The 18003-nt window shown below is 33.0% G+C and overlaps 1 protein-coding gene across 3 annotated transcripts in view; it reads right to left on the reverse strand.

Moving 5' to 3' along the window:
• The window catches only part of SNX13 (sorting nexin 13), a 131158-nt gene that overhangs the window by 71734 nt on the left and 41421 nt on the right, over positions 1-18003 (reverse strand). For 2 of the 3 annotated variants that reach the window (XM_028118149.2, XM_028118144.2), the window contains exons 2-5: positions 16268-16380; positions 12488-12590; positions 11050-11139; positions 9844-9965 (exon numbers count right to left, since the gene is read on the reverse strand). In XM_028118149.2, the coding sequence (XP_027973950.2) occupies positions 9844-9965; positions 11050-11139; positions 12488-12590; positions 16268-16380 (428 nt within the window). Of the gene's footprint in view, positions 1-9843; positions 9966-11049; positions 11140-12487; positions 12591-16267; positions 16381-18003 lie in introns of those variants that run through there. The other variant, XM_028118157.2, reaches the window with a different exon arrangement.

Raw genomic sequence — 18003 nt, forward strand, 5'->3', positions numbered from 1 at the left:
CACACACACACACACAGTACGGGGAAACTGATAAGAAAATCAAAATATTTGACAAAAGAGGGAGTCATGAATATATTTCATTTTAACTAAAATCATACAAATCTTTCAACATAAGACCTTGCATCACTTGCCAAGTGATATTAATGTGGCTTTTGTCTTTAATAAAATATTACAACACTGCAACAGTTATGGTGTCCAGTTTCTTTTAAATAGCATGACAACTAAAGACATTTGTGAACAAATCTGAATGCAGAGTCCTTCAAGACTTTTCCACCAATATTTTGTTAGTTGTCTTCTGCACACCCGAATCAACTGCAATCTATCAACTAGCTTGAGTAAAATTCCAAAGCAAATGCCTTAGTTTTTACAGAAACTACCTTGCCATCATTCTCATGCTTCTTCCAACTATGTAGGAGTAAATTAAGTGATGATTATAATAAAAAGTGTAACTGGGATACATGGGTTCAGAAACAAATACAACTTTTTTTTTAACATAACTGATTATCTTTCTCCTCTAAATCACACATGTTAAGATCACACCAGGGACCAAGTACATCAGATTTTGACAGGACCCAGGCATAGAAGTGGACAGAAGTACTAGAGAGTGGTCTCTTCGCCTAGCTTTAATACTAGGGGCATGAGTCAGTATGTCTTCAAAAGGGAATGGAGAATACTGGCTAACTAAATTAAGTTAAGAGAACTGCTACTACAGGGCGCCTGGGTGGCTCAGTTGGTTAAGCGACTGCCTTCGGCTCAGGTCATGATCCTGGAGTCCTGGGATCGAGTCCCACATCGGGCTCCCTGCTCAGCAGGGAGTCTGCCTCTCCCTCTGACCCTCTTCCCTCTCGTGCTCTCTATCTCTCATTCTCTCTCTCAAAATAAATAAATAAATAAAATCTTTTTAAAAAAAAAAAAAAGAGAACTGCTACTACAGTAGTCCAGAACTGGGACCATGCCAAAAATAACTTAAAATTTTGTTTGACGATAACCACATACAAAAGTAAGTAGAGGTTGATTAAGTGATATGTTATAATTTAAAAGGATTAAATAAGGCGGCTACACTTAAAACAAATCTTAATGAATGTAACTGTAACGGGAGAAAGAAAGGAATGAGCAAAAGAAGGGAATGAGCATGGTATATGCAAGGGTCACCATGTAGTAGACTTGCTTGACTATAGAAGTGGGTAGCTGTTTGGCAGTAAAGGTAATCTTCACATTCTTAGCAGAGTACTTTCCTGGAAAAGGTCTTTTATATCAAAATGATAAAGGTAAAAACTGATTTTCCCATAGAAACAATCTTATAATAAATGTTATATTCCTGATGCCACACTATTTTTTCTCAGAAATGACTACTAAGACCTTATTTGAAAACAGTAAGAATGGCACTGTATACTGCATAGTGTGTACATGCTTAAGGGATATTTTTAAAGGCTTTTTAAAGATATATTAATCAATAAAGGAAATATAATAACCAATCACATAAATTTATAATAATATATATTAATCTCCTATATATGAGTTCTTTTATCCTCTATGTAAAAAAAAATACACATTTTTGAAAAAAAAACTTTACTATAGTAAAATTCCTAGTTTTTCTGGATAGATTTTAACAAGCAAGGATCTTTGAGAAGGTTTTGAGAAAAGTCTTACTCCAGTAGAGGGCTATTGATCAACGGATCCACAGACATTTTTTGCTGAAAGCAGGTGGTGTGCTAAAGAAGAATCCCTTCTTCCCTGAGCCATTGAATCAGGCAGTAACTTCCCCCTCATAATTCCCTATTAGAAAGGATATACTCTTTATAATACATAAACCTTTACTTGTTTCCATCATTTAGGAGCCCTTGAGGGAACACTTTGTTACAGTGTCAAAAGCTTCAGCCTGAAATTGAATTTGAGATTTTTAAGGCAAAGAATTATAAACTCGCTTCTAAATCCTTTAAAAGAATCACCCTTCTTGCAACCTCAATTTACTCATAAATACGTTACCATAACCACCTCTCTAGAACACCTTTGTTTCCCTTTTAAAATTACTTTTAAAATCAAATTATAAGGATAAGTATAATGGAATATTTTTTTCACAGCATTCCTGAACCTGCATGAAATTTATTATTACTCTCTACCATAATCCTCAAATATATATAGAAAATTCCTCTTTTATAAGAGCTAAATTAGCAACCACACAAAGAAACAAGTCTCACTGCTTGATGGTTACAAACCTGTCTGCTCCCTTCACTGGCTGCACCTCTTCCCAGTTGCGGTGCAGGAGGGTGGGGTGGGAGTGGGGAGGCCAAATGTGCACATCTCTTTTCTAGTTGCACTTTCAGTGACTTCCTGACAATAGCTTAAAATCAACCATGGTGGGAATATTTACACTTCAGAAAACTTACAGTAGACTTCTAAAACTACAAATTTATTGTTTTCCACATTCTATAAAGAACAGCAGTCATTGGGATAATCAAATAAAAATTTTTAAGTTTTCACTGATAGAAGACTTAACCATCAAAAAAAGATTAGTCTACTAAATGTCTTTTATGTCTGAAATGAAGCATTCTTTCTGACCACATAGAAATCTAAGAGGTATAAAAACTTTATTATCATCTTATTCTAAGACCTCCTACTAGTAAAATAACAGACTAGAAAAGTACTTTAATTCCTAAGTAAATTAAATCTAATTAGCAACATTAGACACTATAAGAAATAAGTCCCCAAATGGTACTCAAAATGTAAGGTATGACGGAGTATATGAGGGCATGTTTTGAGGACAAGGTATGACTGGAAAAATAAAAACAAACCAAGACTAGTACCAAACTCACCAGGGAGTCTTAGTACTTTAGAACTTCAAGGGATCTGAAATAATTACAAGTCCCTATCATTGCAGCGCCAGGCTTCAATTACTTATTCTAGATTATATAGCTAGTGAGATCAAGGCTTTGTTTAAAAAAATAAATCAGGGTTCTTTATTTTCAATCCACTGTTTTCTTTACCTTAATAAGAACACAAAACTTCCTGACTCAAAGTTACAAACAAATTGGAAGAAATGGGAGAAAAATGTTAGATATGCAGTTTTATATAACCATATTAAAGGAAATAGTATTTAGTGAACTATAACACTACATAAGAAGTCCAGTTCTATATCCTGTGTCCCAATGCTTCAAAGAAGTTAAATATCCAGATGTTCTAAAGGATGTGGCTCCCATACAGTGAAGAACTTAAAAGAAACACACATAAAGCACATTCACCTATTTTAGAGATTAAGTATAAGGAACACAGAGTGGGAAGCCTTAAACAAACTACAGGAAAGGAAAAAAAATAAATAACCTGGGGCTAAGTGTCCATCCTCTTAGGTAAGTATTGAAAAATTAAAGTAATGCTGCTAACTATTTTAATAAACAAGATTTCTAGTAAAATGTACCTGACAAATGAAACATTCCTAGACTCAATAATGAAATATATTAAAATTCTGTGGGAAAAAAGGTAACATGTAAGTCATAAACGGTAACTCAATCAACAAGAATTTATTGACTATCATTCACTATTTCATCATGTACAAAACACTCTATTATTTTCCAGATGACTTTCCAAAGACATAAAGGGATAGTGGCTGCCTATACAAAACAGGTCATTTGTAGTTGAAAAAAAAAAATGATTCTTAAATTTATATGTTCCTAAGAACGTAAAAAACAGAGAAACAGGAAAATTCAGTTTAAAATAAGCCATCTTAAAGATCTTTATTGCCCATTACCAAATGTTTCTATCTCTGGCTATAAAAGTAATAATACTCCCATTTTGTAAAGTGTGATTTCCTTCTTTTGATTTTCAGCATCAGTTATAATCAGCCAGAAATCCACAATCCAAAGACCAGTTAATATTTTAGTGTATTTCCTATTAGTCTCTTTGCTATGCATGCATATTGACAGTTTTTTACATAGTCAAAATCATACACTATATTGCATGATTTTTATTCTAAAATATTTCCTACTTAACAACACTTCCTAAATATTGTAATGATTACACAACTATTTCAGGGATCAGAAAACTTGTTCTCTAATGAGCCAAAGAGCAACTATTTTAGGCTTTGCAGACAACACTGTCTGGGGTCACAACTAGTCAAATCTACCACTGTAGCACAAAAGCAGCCATGGACAAAATGCAAACTAGTGTGACTGCCCAATAAAATTGTATTTACAAAAATTGACTACAGTACACTCCATTTAATAATAAAATTACAAATAACCTAATTTAATAATGGGGAAAAGATCTGAACAGACATCCTCTAAAGAAGCTATACAAATGACTTATAAGCATATGAAAAGATGCTCAATATCATTACCTATCAGGCAAATGCAAATCAAAACCATAATGACATATCAGTTCACACCCACTAGGATGGCTGTAATCCAAAAGACAGGTTAAAATCACGGGGCACCTGGCTGGCTCAGTCAGAAGATCATGTGATTCTTGATCTCAAGGTCATGAGTTCAAGCCCCATGTGGGGTAGAGAGATTACTTAAATAAATAAAACTTGAAGGAAAAAAAAAGACAGACAAGTATACGCGAGAATGTGAAGAAAACGGAACCCTCATACAGTGTTGGTGAAAATATGCAGCCACTTTGAAAAACAATTTTAAGTTCCTCAAAGGTTAAAGAGTTACTACACGACATAGAAATTCTACTCCTATATATCCAAGAGAAATGAAAACATAAGTCCACAGAAAAACTTGTATTTGAATGTTCATAGTAACATTCTTCATAATATCCAAAAGGTGGAAACAATCCCATGTCCACCAACTGATGAACCCACACGTCCACCAACAGATGGATAAACAAAACGTGGTTTATGCCCATACGATGAAATATTATTCAGCAGTAAGAAAGAATAAATAATAACACTTGCTACAACATGGATAAACCTTGAAAACATCACACTGAGTAAAAGAAGTCAGTTACAAAAGAACACATAATGTATTATTTCCTTCATATAAAATGTCCAGAATTAGCAAAACCATAGAAAGTAGATAAGTGGTTGCCTAGAGCTAGAAACTTTGGGGGGAATGTAGGGAGTAAATGAAAAGTGGATACTAGGTTTCTCGTGGAATCATTAAAATGTTCTTAAATTGTAATGAAGGGTGCACAACTCTATAAATATATTAAAAGCCACTGAGACTTTAAGTGGGTAAACTGTATGGTATATGAATTATATAACTATACAATTAACAACCCTTGGTCTATTCTACATATGCAAAAACATTAACTTTTTGCCCCTTCTTTTAAATACTTAATGGTTCCTGTTTTTGCTATATTGTAGTAAATATGACAATAATCATCTTTCTAGTTAAAGTCAGTTTTAAGCTAAGTTTTCAAATGGCAAAGAATATGGCAAAAGAGTATATACAACTTTACTGTTGCAAATGTCCATTATGTGATGTGCTTGCCTTTTGGACAAGTCTAGGAACACAGGATCTATTACTTCTATAGCAAAATGGTTAGTGAGAAAAATGGTTAAACTTTCAGAACATATCCCCCATCGTTCCAGGAACAGTGCTATCATTAGTATCACAACCACTGAAAATTGAAACCTATCCAGCCATACCTCCTCCTCCTGCCATGGGAAAACCCTTTAGGAAGAACCCAGTGGCATTAGAATGTATCTCCCTTCTGCTAATCTTGGGGTTAACCGGAACAGGGATGAACATAGTTGCCACATTTCACACTTTTGAAAGCAACAAGGTTCCTTGATCACTTGTATCTCCTTATTGTTTCAACCACACTAATCTTATTCCCCTTCTCAGAACTTTGCTTTTTCCTAACATGTCCTTCATCCCTCTGTCTATCCCGCTATTCTTTCTTGAAGACCAGTTTTTTTTTTATTTTATTTTTTATTTTTATTTTATTATGTTATGTTAATCACCATACATGACATCATTAGTTCTTGATGTAGTGTTCCATGATTCATTGTTTGTGCATAACACCCAGTGTTCCATTCAGAACGTGCCCTCTTTAATACCCATCACCAGGCTAACCCATCCCCCCACCCCCTCCCCTCTAGAACCCTCAGTTTGTTTCTCAGAGTCCATCGTCTCTCATGGTTCGTCTCCCCCTCCGATTCCCCCCCCCTTCATTCTTGAAGACCAGTTTTAACCTTAATCCACATGAGGTCTTCATTAGCTACTCTGGTCCATTCTACCTGTAGATAAAAATTGTTCTCAGTACCACACAAATGACTACTTTATTTCTCTCCATTTTATGTGCTTTAATATTGTCTCCACCTGTTCCTTCCCCCCCAAAATAGAACAAACTAAGACAAGGTCAAAGAACCTGTGTATATATATCCTAGGAAGGTAATATATAACAAAAATTAACAGTAACAGCCAAGTTAACACTCACTGAACATTTACTATGTACTAGATCCTGTGGTGTGTGACATGCACTACTCCTCTAGATAAACATTACAACAACCCCATGGGATAATTATCCCATTTTACTGATGCAGAGACTGAGACACAGAAAGTCAAGTAACTTGCTGAAAAGACCACTTGTTGGTTGACAAATACTTCAGGAAATGCTTCTTGGACATCATCTCATTTGCCCCTCACAATTCTAAGTTTGCTACAAGTATTACCATTATTATTTTACACATTGTTAAGAAATTTTAAGTACACTGTAACTCAATGGCACAGGCAGAATTATTATACAAATCTCCCAGGACTCTCGGTCTTATACATAATATCTTATTTGAAGAGAAAAATACATAGGTTATCTCAGATTCAACCCCTAAAGCTCCAACCTAGTTCACACCCAGGCTCTACCACAGAGGAGTCAAGAGCGCTCTATGAAGGTTTCCATCCCCAAATTGCTACTAGAGTAACAGGTACTAATGTTAACACAAGGTGTTATCATTACAAAGTACTCTCTCACATGTGATGCATTGAGAGAGGGCATTTAACCCTAACAACCTGATAAGTAGATATCGGTTATCACCAGACTCCAAGAATTTATGTGTTATGCCCATTCAAGACCATACAGCTTAATAAATAATAGCACAAAAGCTGAAAATCAGGACTTCAGACTCTAAGTATATCTTTTTCTTCCTGTTATGTCTCAAAATTAGCATTTCATTTTATGCTGATACTCTGTAACTGTTTCCTCAGGGTAAGGAATAAATATGAACACTAGAACTGAGTGGTTCTAAATCTTTTCTGGATTCATAGGCCCTTTTAAAAATGAAATCTATAACCACTCAGAAGGGAAAGAAACAGTTCTGTGTACATTTTCAGGACCTCATGGGCCCCTATACAAGACTGTGACTCGAAAGACAGCGGCAATACTGTAGCTCTCCTGTTGTCTGCTCCGGAATACACAACAGACCGCACAGAACAAGGACTGAAGTGGTACTCAAACGATTGTAAACAGACCTAATTTTCTTTATACTAGCATTGAAAACAGGGAGACTCTGTAAGACGTACCTTTTAGTAGTAATAGAAAAAAACCAACATAGAACAAAAATAAAGTGATTCACAGAGATGGCACTATCAATTACTGAGCCTTACTGAATGCCAGGGGCTTTTATTTCATACCACTTTTAGCCTGAAAACAGCCTCAAAAGTAACTTCATTATTATCAATGTTTTATGAAAGAGTAAGCTACGGTTCAAAAGAAGCTGATTAATTTGTCCAAAATCTTAAGGCCAATGAGAAAGCAAAGATATAAATTCAGATCAGTCTAGGATGGAAGAAATCTGACTTTTCCTGCCATCACCTAAATATTCAGCTTGATAGCATACAATGTTACCAAAGGGGGAAAAACCAAAAACAGAACAATTTATTACATGAAATGTAAAGAAAAAGTGGTTTGGGGGAACCAAAAACAGGGAAAGCATTGCAATGAGAGGTTAAAAAAAAAAAAAAAAAAAGTGGGGGAAACTAAATGAAAAATCTAGATCATAATATATTTTCTGGTAGGGAAGGGAGGAAGAACACTAGACTGCTAAGAACAATCTGATTCTAATTCTTACTCTGCCCCAACTCACTGGATAATCTTGGACTAACCATTTAATCTTTCTGTACCTTAGCTTCCTCATCTGTTGTGAAATTATAAATGTCAGAGGGCATTAAAAACTTAAATTTCTAAATTCCTTCACAATTTTCAAAATTATTATTTTCATTACATTCCACTGATCAGGGATTTTGTTTTATTCACTGCAGTACCTGCAGCACCTGGTTGGTACAAAGGAAGCACAAAATATTAGTTGCATGGATAGATGAATTTGATGCCAACAATACCCCTGTGAGGAACACAGAACAGGGCAGATATTACTATGCTTCTAACACATATAAGAAAAACCAAGATTCAAAAAGTTTAAAATATGTGCTCATAGTTCCAGAGCTAAGTAGTAGAGAAGAATGCAAACTGAAGTCTCTTATTACTAGTTTAAAGTTCTTTCCAGGTCTAAAATTTCTTATATTTCAACATATACTTAGGCAGTCAGACACATCTATAATGAACTCCTATTCCCACCTTTCCAAAGGGCAAAAAAAAAGTCATTAGGATGATGTTACTATAGAAAGTAGCAAATGACTGACTCAGAATGAGTTGCCTGAAAAAATGAATACCTAATACTCAGTAACATTATATATATGAAATAAAGGAGATAAAATCCTATTTCTGAACTTTGATTATACTTTATTTTTTGTGTTCCAAAGCCACTCTACACTTGTAATTAAGGCTGGCTACTCTGCAAATGTCTGCTGTTAATACTAAGGGAGAAGGAACTCAAATTTATCTCTACAAGTAAGGTCATTATTCAAACCATAAACATTACTGCAGGCTTCCCCAATGACCTGAGGTTGAGGAACTAACCTCCTACTCTAAAGCTTAGGATTATAACTGACTTACAGATGAAAAGTCCTGACAGGGTAGCCTCAGCAGGAAACATCTATGTACACAGAGATAAAAATGCAGTAAAAGCCCCAGGGCAAAGTTCTATTCTCCAAGATTCTCAAAAGTACAAGATTGTATTTCAAGAACCTAAGTAGGGAAGAACAGGGGGTTAGCTGAAAATTAACACCTTCCGATTTAAAGGTGTTCTCATAGCCATGGCATGTAGCTTCCTGCCTTGAGGCTACAGGCTAGTAGGAAAATCTTTGTGTGTAGTGGGTAGAAAAATCTTTTAATCAAAAAAAATTTCAAACTCATCTAAACATAAAATCCTTTCTTTCAAAAATTAAGTCATTTCTGTATATAAAATGGCTACCCCCAAAAATCGAGTAGTTTAAATACAATGTTATAGACCAAAATATTGTGTCATAGAGGAGGCAGTATATAAGTGGGTTTTATAAAGTAAGAATTTTAGTATATCTCACAAAAATTTCTTAAAGCAAACTCATCAAAATATACTTCTGAAAATATATAAACTGAATATTCTCCACTGATTGATGCTCCTTTGGTTTCCTCTCCCACTGAGGGGACTTCTACAAGGTATGTGTCAAAAGTACTGAAACTATTTCCATGGCACTCAAATAAAACAGAGTATCTGGGTAAGAGGTGAAAAAAAATATTCTAAGTGAGGTAAAAGTCACATGACTGGACCCTGAGGAAGAAACTGACATTCAGACTGAGAGAACAGGGTTTAATCAAGATAAACATTCTGTAAATGTAAAGGCTAAATTTAAAGAAGTACAGGTTTTCAGAGCTCTAGTTCTATAATTTGAGAGTTATCTCACAATCATCTACTGTTTTACTTACCTTTTAATAATTAATAATAATTATTTCCCTCTCCCATTTAAAAGTCATTTTCCTTACTGGTATAAACAACATATTTAAATTTTTCTGCATCAGTGACCTTACCTAGTGGCAAACTGAATGAGTGCATTTTGAAGAGTCTGCCTAATTTCAAGAAGAAAAGATTCATCATCACTTAGTGTATAATACCAATACTGGACATAATCCCTCAAAGAAAACTGGATAACCTAAAACAAAAATATTGGGAAAAAACACAGCTTTTTAGGATTTAAAAAGTATCAGCAGCAAACTAAAACCTGAAAGGATTATTTACCAATTTATATTTACTCTCTACATACTAAATTATGATTAAAAAAAAAACTGCCTTCATTACAAAAGGACTGATATGCTAAAAAACCATTTCAAAAAATTTTAAGTTATTATGGTGTCCCAATTCACCCACTGCCCAAATTTTTTAAAAATTAGAGTTATCTATGGTCACCCCCTACCCATATTTGAGGTAAGACAGAGCTTGCAAAAAAAATAAATTTTCAATGCTATAATATAATGAAGAGTTTTAATTAGCTTGATGGAATGAGGTGCAAAATAATGCCAACTGACCCTAATTCTCAAAAAGAAACCACTTTTCCAAGATTATATCATCAGATTTGTTGCAAATTACAAAAAAAAAATGGAGTTCACTTAAATCTAGTAACTTTGATACTGCCAAGAGTATTAAATCAGTCAATACATCAAATAATACAACTAGATGTATATTATTTTTGAAAATCAGATAAACTAAATATGGGTTTAACTATAAAAGAAATGTTAGCATTTTAAAGAACACATTATAATAATCATATAATCAAACATCAATTAAAACTATCTGGAGGGAGAATAATTTTTAATTCTAATTTTTTAAGATTTCTGAATCAAATCAGGTATATCCATTTAAAAAACTATAATACAAATTGTCTGATTTGCCAAAACACTAAGCTTATTCATCAGCTAAAGAGCATTTTAACTTTAAAATAATTCAAAACGTTATCAAATAGGTCAGCAAAAACTTTTTTATTAAATGCAAATTCAAACAAAAGGCTTTAATACTACATAAACCACTTCATTATAAATGATTTCATAAATAAGGCAGTATCTTTAAGTGCAGAATCCAAGAGCAGCATTACAGCAAATTTCCAGCATATTACATAAATAGCAAAAATTATTTCCTGGTATTTTCTTTCTTTTTTGTTTTTTTCATTTCCTTGTATTTTCAAAAGAAATATACTTTACAACACAATATAAGGAATTCAAATACCACATACGAAAACTCACTTGCTGGAGAGGCTCATCAATTATATTGGCACCTGTCAATCTTCTATCAATCTTTATAGTCCTGGCTTCTCGTTTCATTTCTTCTAAGCACTTAAAGGAAATCACAACATTTTACTGCATAGTTTCTTGATTTAAAATCTGTATAGTTTACCTCTAACTTGCAACTTCCCTGTCATTTCAAGTCAGTCAGTAACCTTATTTCTCAATGCTCTGATACAAACCAAACACTATTTCTCAAGTTAACGGAGCTAGACACCCAGGAAAAAAAAAATCTACTGTTATCCTCAAAAGTTTAGTAAAATTGGAAAATATCATTTAGAATGTGAGAAAACTCAAAATGTAAGATATATTGTTGTATTTCAATGAAACTTTAAAACCATAAGTTAGTGTTTCAGGTGAATCAAATTAATAATTGTCTTTATTAAACTCTCCTCCTCTTCTCCCTTCCCCCTCCCAGCCCAAAACAGTATAGCAGGTGCCAAGTAATTTTTTTTAATTAATTTTATTTAGGGACAATTTTTAGCAACAAAAGAAAATGAATTTCTCTATTTCTCTGTAGTGTTCAGTAAGATCAGTGGCCTGGAAATAAAGTGAAAAGTAGTGGGACACTCTTCAATTAAAAATACAAGCAAACAAACACCAAAACAAACAAACCAAAAAAAGCACAAATATATATATATATATATATATTATATATATATATAAAAAACACATACTTCAAATTATAACATGTAACCTCCAAGAATAGGGTGAAATTCTTTTATTTCAGTAATTTAAAGTAATACTGTATATTACTATGTCTGCATCTCCCACATCTTAGCACATAACGGACAGGTTATAACTGTAAAGATGAGATACTGGCAGTAACTCCGGATCACTTTCTGTTTTCATACAAGATGAAACAAACCATCCCAATACCACAAGAACCGAACAATGCAAATCTAAAGCCTACCTATAGTACCAAATTCTAATTTTACTTATAGATTATGGTATTAAAAAATGGAAAAAATGCCAACATTCAAGATGATATAAATATAATTGGGCCTAAATTATTAAAATTTTTAGATACTGCACAGCCTAACAGCAAGCTGTATTTTTCAAGTCAGTTAAAAAAGAACACCCATTTTCTTTTCTCTGGTTTCTATGCAATTCATTTCATTTCAAATTTTGAAATCCTATGTCAAGATAGTAGGAAGACGCCCCAAATTTCTATCTTTTCCTAAAATATGCATTCCCACTCTTAACATCTAACACTATAAAAGTTTTCAAAGTAATCTTTTAAAATGTATTTTCTAAGCATGATCAGAAAGTGTCCCGTAAGTTTATACTGAGCATTAGTGAATTATAGGAACATCTGCCAAGCCATATACAGATGATCACATTACCATCATTTCATAGCACAAGACTTTGAGGTTTTACATTCCTTTACCCTATTTACCTTAGGAATCCCAGTTGACGTTGGAGGAAGAAATGAGTGTTCACACTGCTCTAGGTACTTCTCTGAGTTTGTTTTTCCAAACAGGAGAGTAACCACAAAACCCCTGGGGAATAAAAAATTCAATGATAGAAACAAAAACAAAATTCTTTTATAACTTAACACATCTATTAACCAAAGATATTTTTCAGATTTAATAGATGGTTTATCACTCACTAAAAAATCAGCTTCTGACTTCAAGTAATTGACTGTTATGTTCTGAAGTTTAAAACAACTGTAAACATTCTGTGAACTTCTACAAGAATACCTTTCAAAGTTTTCATATAAATATGTTTCATAAAGAATCCCAGGCAACAAGTTCAAACTTTTGGAAAATCAGACCTTGCTAAATAAGTAGGCTAGGTAACCAAGGATGAAGACAAGTGAGATCTAAATCTATAGCTAAAATCACACATTTCTATAGTTCTATTAACTAATTAATGTGAGATAGTAATGTAACTTGCCATTATGGAAACAGAATAAACAATTAAAGGCCAAAGAAGAAAAAAAAGATATAGTTTATAATCAGACTGGAATTTAAAAATACATATAAATACATTCCAAAGACTAAGTATTTTTAAAACAATTATAAAGTTGAGGTAAGATAAAAACCGACTTGAAACTGTTTTACTCTAAGTATTGACTAAATGCTATCAATATTTCCTATATTTAAAATTTACCAGTTAAATCAAAGAACCACTAAGTAGACAGGAAATCCATAATAGAAAAACATCAAATTCTAACTTTATAATAATCTTACAGTAATCTTACAACAATTCAACCGCTGTTGTGACAAGAAGGGAACTATGAAAAATTAAATATGGATCAGCCTCAACTACTAAAAGGAAGGTTCTCAAAGTCCTCTGCTTTTTGTGGCTATCTGCTGTTCTTTAGTACAAGCACCACAAAAGCTAAAAGATGAGTTGAGAAAACAAAGTCAAATCAGCCCATGTTATCAATTCTGTTTTTGTTTCTTTTTAAAAAAGCTGGCCTTGGAACTGTCAATAAATTTAATCTGTCTTGCATCTGATATTATTACTAAGAATCAAGTTGGCCCCATATTTCAGTTATATCTAGTGATAAGCAGATTTACAGACATAATTAAATGCTTATATTAACTATTTATTTCTAAAATTATCATCATGAGACAGACTGACAAAACACTAACCTTTGTCCAAAGAATGATAGCAGGAAAGTAAACTAAGGAACAGCCTAATCTTACAAAGCACCTGTTTCAGCCTTGAGGTTTAAGTAAAAACAGGTGCTACAAGTGACTGCATCATGCAACCTAACAGAATTCCGTTAAATAACCCATAACACAGTATCAATAGTATCCCCCCAAAAAACACATAATACAAAAAACTCTAAGTGATTTTCCTTCCAAAAGTTATCTTTATAGTAGAAAATATGGAGTTAGCTTTGACTATCAGCAAAACATATACATTATCAACACTGTAGATGGATAACTGCAGAATTTTAAACAAAGGTGGTTTCCATAGGAATGTATCAATTGCTCTCAAACTTGCATTTTATATAAGGGAAAAAAAGTATCTTAAAAACTTAGACAATAAAAAACACACTAAAACCAAGAAATGATTATATGAAATGTAATTATTTTACTTGAGATTGATACTTAAAAGCCTGTATTTGCTCTTCCAATTCATAAGGCATTAAACTATACTAAGTTACATCAAAGAAAAAACAATCATTCTTTTCTAATTATAGCCAAAATAGGAAAGATTTCATTCAGGAACTATGGTACTCATTAACCATACCTGAGTAATCTAGAAATGCTTAATTAATCCCCTAAGAGAATTCTGGGAGGCTTTCTAGCACTTAAGTTGAAGACCCCCTACTATGGCAGTGAATTTCACTGAGATTAACAATCTTGAACAGAACATCAGACCAGAACATTTATGATATAGCATGAACTTGGAATTTCAGACCTTACCATGTGACTCTTAATATTACCTAAAAAGTTTTTAGTGATCCTAGCATGCCATCTAATATCCCATCTTATCTAAAAATTTTTACAGAACTTTAGAAGTATCTAAAATCAATTTTGATTACTCCCTGATAAATCTGCAGACTCAAAAAGAAATAAGAAAGGTTACCAAGACTTTGAAATACATGGACTCCTCACCCTTCCCCTCTTCCAGAACTTTATATGGAGCACTTTAGCATGAGAAATAATTCTCCACCTCTCCAACTTCCAAGGGTTCCTAGGGCTCCTACTGACAAAGAAAGCTACAATTTCCTCCCTTTCAGAAATATTGGGAAATAGTCTGAAATCATTCTCTTTCACTTTTGCCCAGGGTTTATTCAATTCATGAAAGAGAAGAAATCTCTCCTTTTCAGAGAAACATCTCCTCAAAACAGCCTCCTTTCCAATCAGTAAAAGCAGCCATGACTCTGTGGGGAAGAGGCGCAACCGTACAGCTATGCAACCATTCTGCTCTGGTCTTCATTTGTGACAAAGAAGTGTAATTTAGGAAGCCCAGGGAGCTGCAGACCTACAGACTTCAATAATCTTAGTCAATAAAGATATTCGAAATTCCATTTATCTGGGCCTGCTGGCTTATCTCTAATTGTTTCAGTATCCAGTACCACATCTAAGCAATTATAATGACATGATTAAATCTAAAATAAATGCAGTTTTAGGGATAGTCCTTGAGGTAGCTGCTTCATTTCAATCTCACTTGTTTCACAAACAGTGGGTGCACTCCCTCTAAAATGGCCACACAGAATTTTCAAACCCTATCGTGAAAGAGGTGGGAGGTGGTAAGTACAATCAGAAACCACTCCTTGAGTGTCTCATATAGTCTTTCAGGCCACAGTTTATATATGCTATTCAACTCAGCTAAGTTCTCTAAACCTACAGGTTCCAAGAACTCCTCCAAATATTTGGATTCTCAAAAGAGTTTTTAAAAAGAACTCAAAGGTATTCATTCCACAAATAATTACATACCTTATATATACATACCTTATATATACATACATACATACACACAAGCATATATATAAATATATATAGTAACAACAAAATAGCTCAGTTAAGCTACCTTGGTTTGAGTATCTAAGTAACAAGCATCCACCTCTCTTTTCTCTACTTTTCTTAGATATACAATTCACATCTGAGCCAAATGCTCCACATACGGAGCTATACTAAACCATGACTGAAACCTCTCTTGTGAACGTTTATCAACTCAATGTAAAGCATAATCAAATAAACAATGAAAATAGCAAAAATCAGGTGTTTGAATTTTCTATAACAAAATGACAGCATTCCCTAAGGGAAATAATATTATTGTATGAAGTCTAATCAATGAAACAGTATCTTCTACTATACTATGTATAACTTGATGAACCATCTCAATTTAACTTAATCTCATTAATACTGTAATAAAAAATTTTCAACCTTAAAACATAACAACACCAAAAGGAATAAAAAAATCTTTAAAACTTTTCAAATTATACAAAAAAGTTTTATATCATCAAAAAATTTTTTGAAGATGACTATCCATATTTCTGGTACAAATAATCACCACCACTTTTATTACATTGCATATCTTAATTTTATTTAACTTTGGTAAAAAAATAATTTGCAAAAATAGCATTCACAAATCATTCTACCATTTCTCATGGTCATTTTTTTTCTTCTTATTGAGGTTTCATGGTCATTTGTTTCAATTTCTAACAAGTGTATGACATTTGAATTATAAGATTATCATTGAGAATACTTACCCACCCACAAAGCAGAGGATATAAAAGGCCAAATAAAATATTACAAAGGGTCCAAAGGTTATTAGAGAAAGGACAATGCCAAGGCTTCCCCATCCCCATATGGATAGACTGGTCTGAAATAAAGAAAAGAAAAAAAAATGTTTAATAAATAAATGTCCATATGAATTAGAAAAGAACCAACAAAACTTTTACATAGTTTTACATTTCTCCTTTTAAACATATACAGTTATTGTTTCAGTAATTGTTACGTATTTACTTTTGAAAATGTTAACTACATTCTTAGAGATTTATCTCCAAGAAACAATATACAAAATTTTTATGCAGAAAGGTATTTAAGTACATCAGCAATGATTTTTTAAAAATGTAATGACAATGTAAATGCACAGCAAGCAATCATTACACAAATTGTTGAATGATATGCTGGCATGAGAAACGGTAAAAAAAAAAAGTATTTATGAAAACATTTATATATAAAAAGTTAGGTAGAATACAAAGTTGTACTTGTTTAGAATATTTCATTTTAAAACCAAGTTCCAACAAAACTACAGCATAACAAGACAGTTTTTAAAAATTAAAATTTCTAAGAAATCCACATCTCACCGAAAACTGTTTTTTACTCAAATTGTGTCCAGAAATTTGTATAATTATAATTGTACAACTTCCAAATTTCAATTACCAAAATATACCATGAGCCAAAAAACATCTCCAAAAATTCTGTCCTTAAAAATAAACAAAAACCCCTATTTTGTTTAGAATTATACTGTATTATATATTTAAAATACTCCTTTTATTGAAGGCAAACTGGATTTTAGCAATTTAAGTAATTATGAATAAATAAACGTATTCAATTCAACAAGTTCCTACATCCATTTGCCTTGTACTGTGAGGTCCACAAAGGAAGCATTTGTCCCATTCCTGCCATCAAGGAGCACAGAGAAGAATGTTTTACACGAATGAAACAATTAGACACTGAACCAAAAGAAAATAATAAAAAGCATTATAAGATGCTAAAGTGAACAAAATTAATGACCAGAAAACTATGGAATAGACAATAAGTTCTATGGATTACGAGAGAAAGGACTGTTTTATTTATTCACTCATTTGCCAGTCATTGACTGCTTTCTATGTGCTATAAGCACAAGGTGCTGGGGAAACCACAAGGAATCAAACATACCCTCACAAGGCTAAATGCTAGTAAGGAGAGAAAGACAAGCACACTCTGATAAATTTACAGACTTCTGTTAAGTTTACATTCCAGAAGGGGAAAAAAAATAATAAATAAATTTATAGTTATATCAGATGGGGATAAGTGCTATGGAGAAAAAGAAAGTAACTATATGTGGTTGCTATGTAAGTTATATATATATATATATGACTATATAAGAAGCTCTCAACCAGATGACATATGAACAGAAATCTTAGAATTTATTTAAGGAGAATTTATAATAATGAGTCTTCCTACCCCAAGTAATATTTTTCCATTGTTCTCTTTTATGTCACTCTGGGGAAGTTTTTGTAAATTTCTTCTTTTATATAAGACTGGTGCAATTCTTATTCATTTGTAATTTTACTATCCTTTTTCCTCATCCTGGCCATTTTTTTTTTTAAGATTTTATTTATTTATTTGACAGAGAGAGAAAGACCACAATCAGGGGGAGCAGCCAAGGGAGAGGAAGAAGCAGGCTCCCCGCCAAGCAGGAAGGCCAAAGTGAGGCTCCATCCCAGGACGCTGGGAT

Source organism: Eumetopias jubatus, unplaced genomic scaffold (assembly GCF_037043125.1).
Source record: "Eumetopias jubatus isolate StellerSeaLion01/CBP00866 unplaced genomic scaffold, mEumJub1_p1.0 scaffold_14, whole genome shotgun sequence".
Classification (NCBI taxonomy): domain Eukaryota; kingdom Metazoa; phylum Chordata; class Mammalia; order Carnivora; family Otariidae; genus Eumetopias; species Eumetopias jubatus.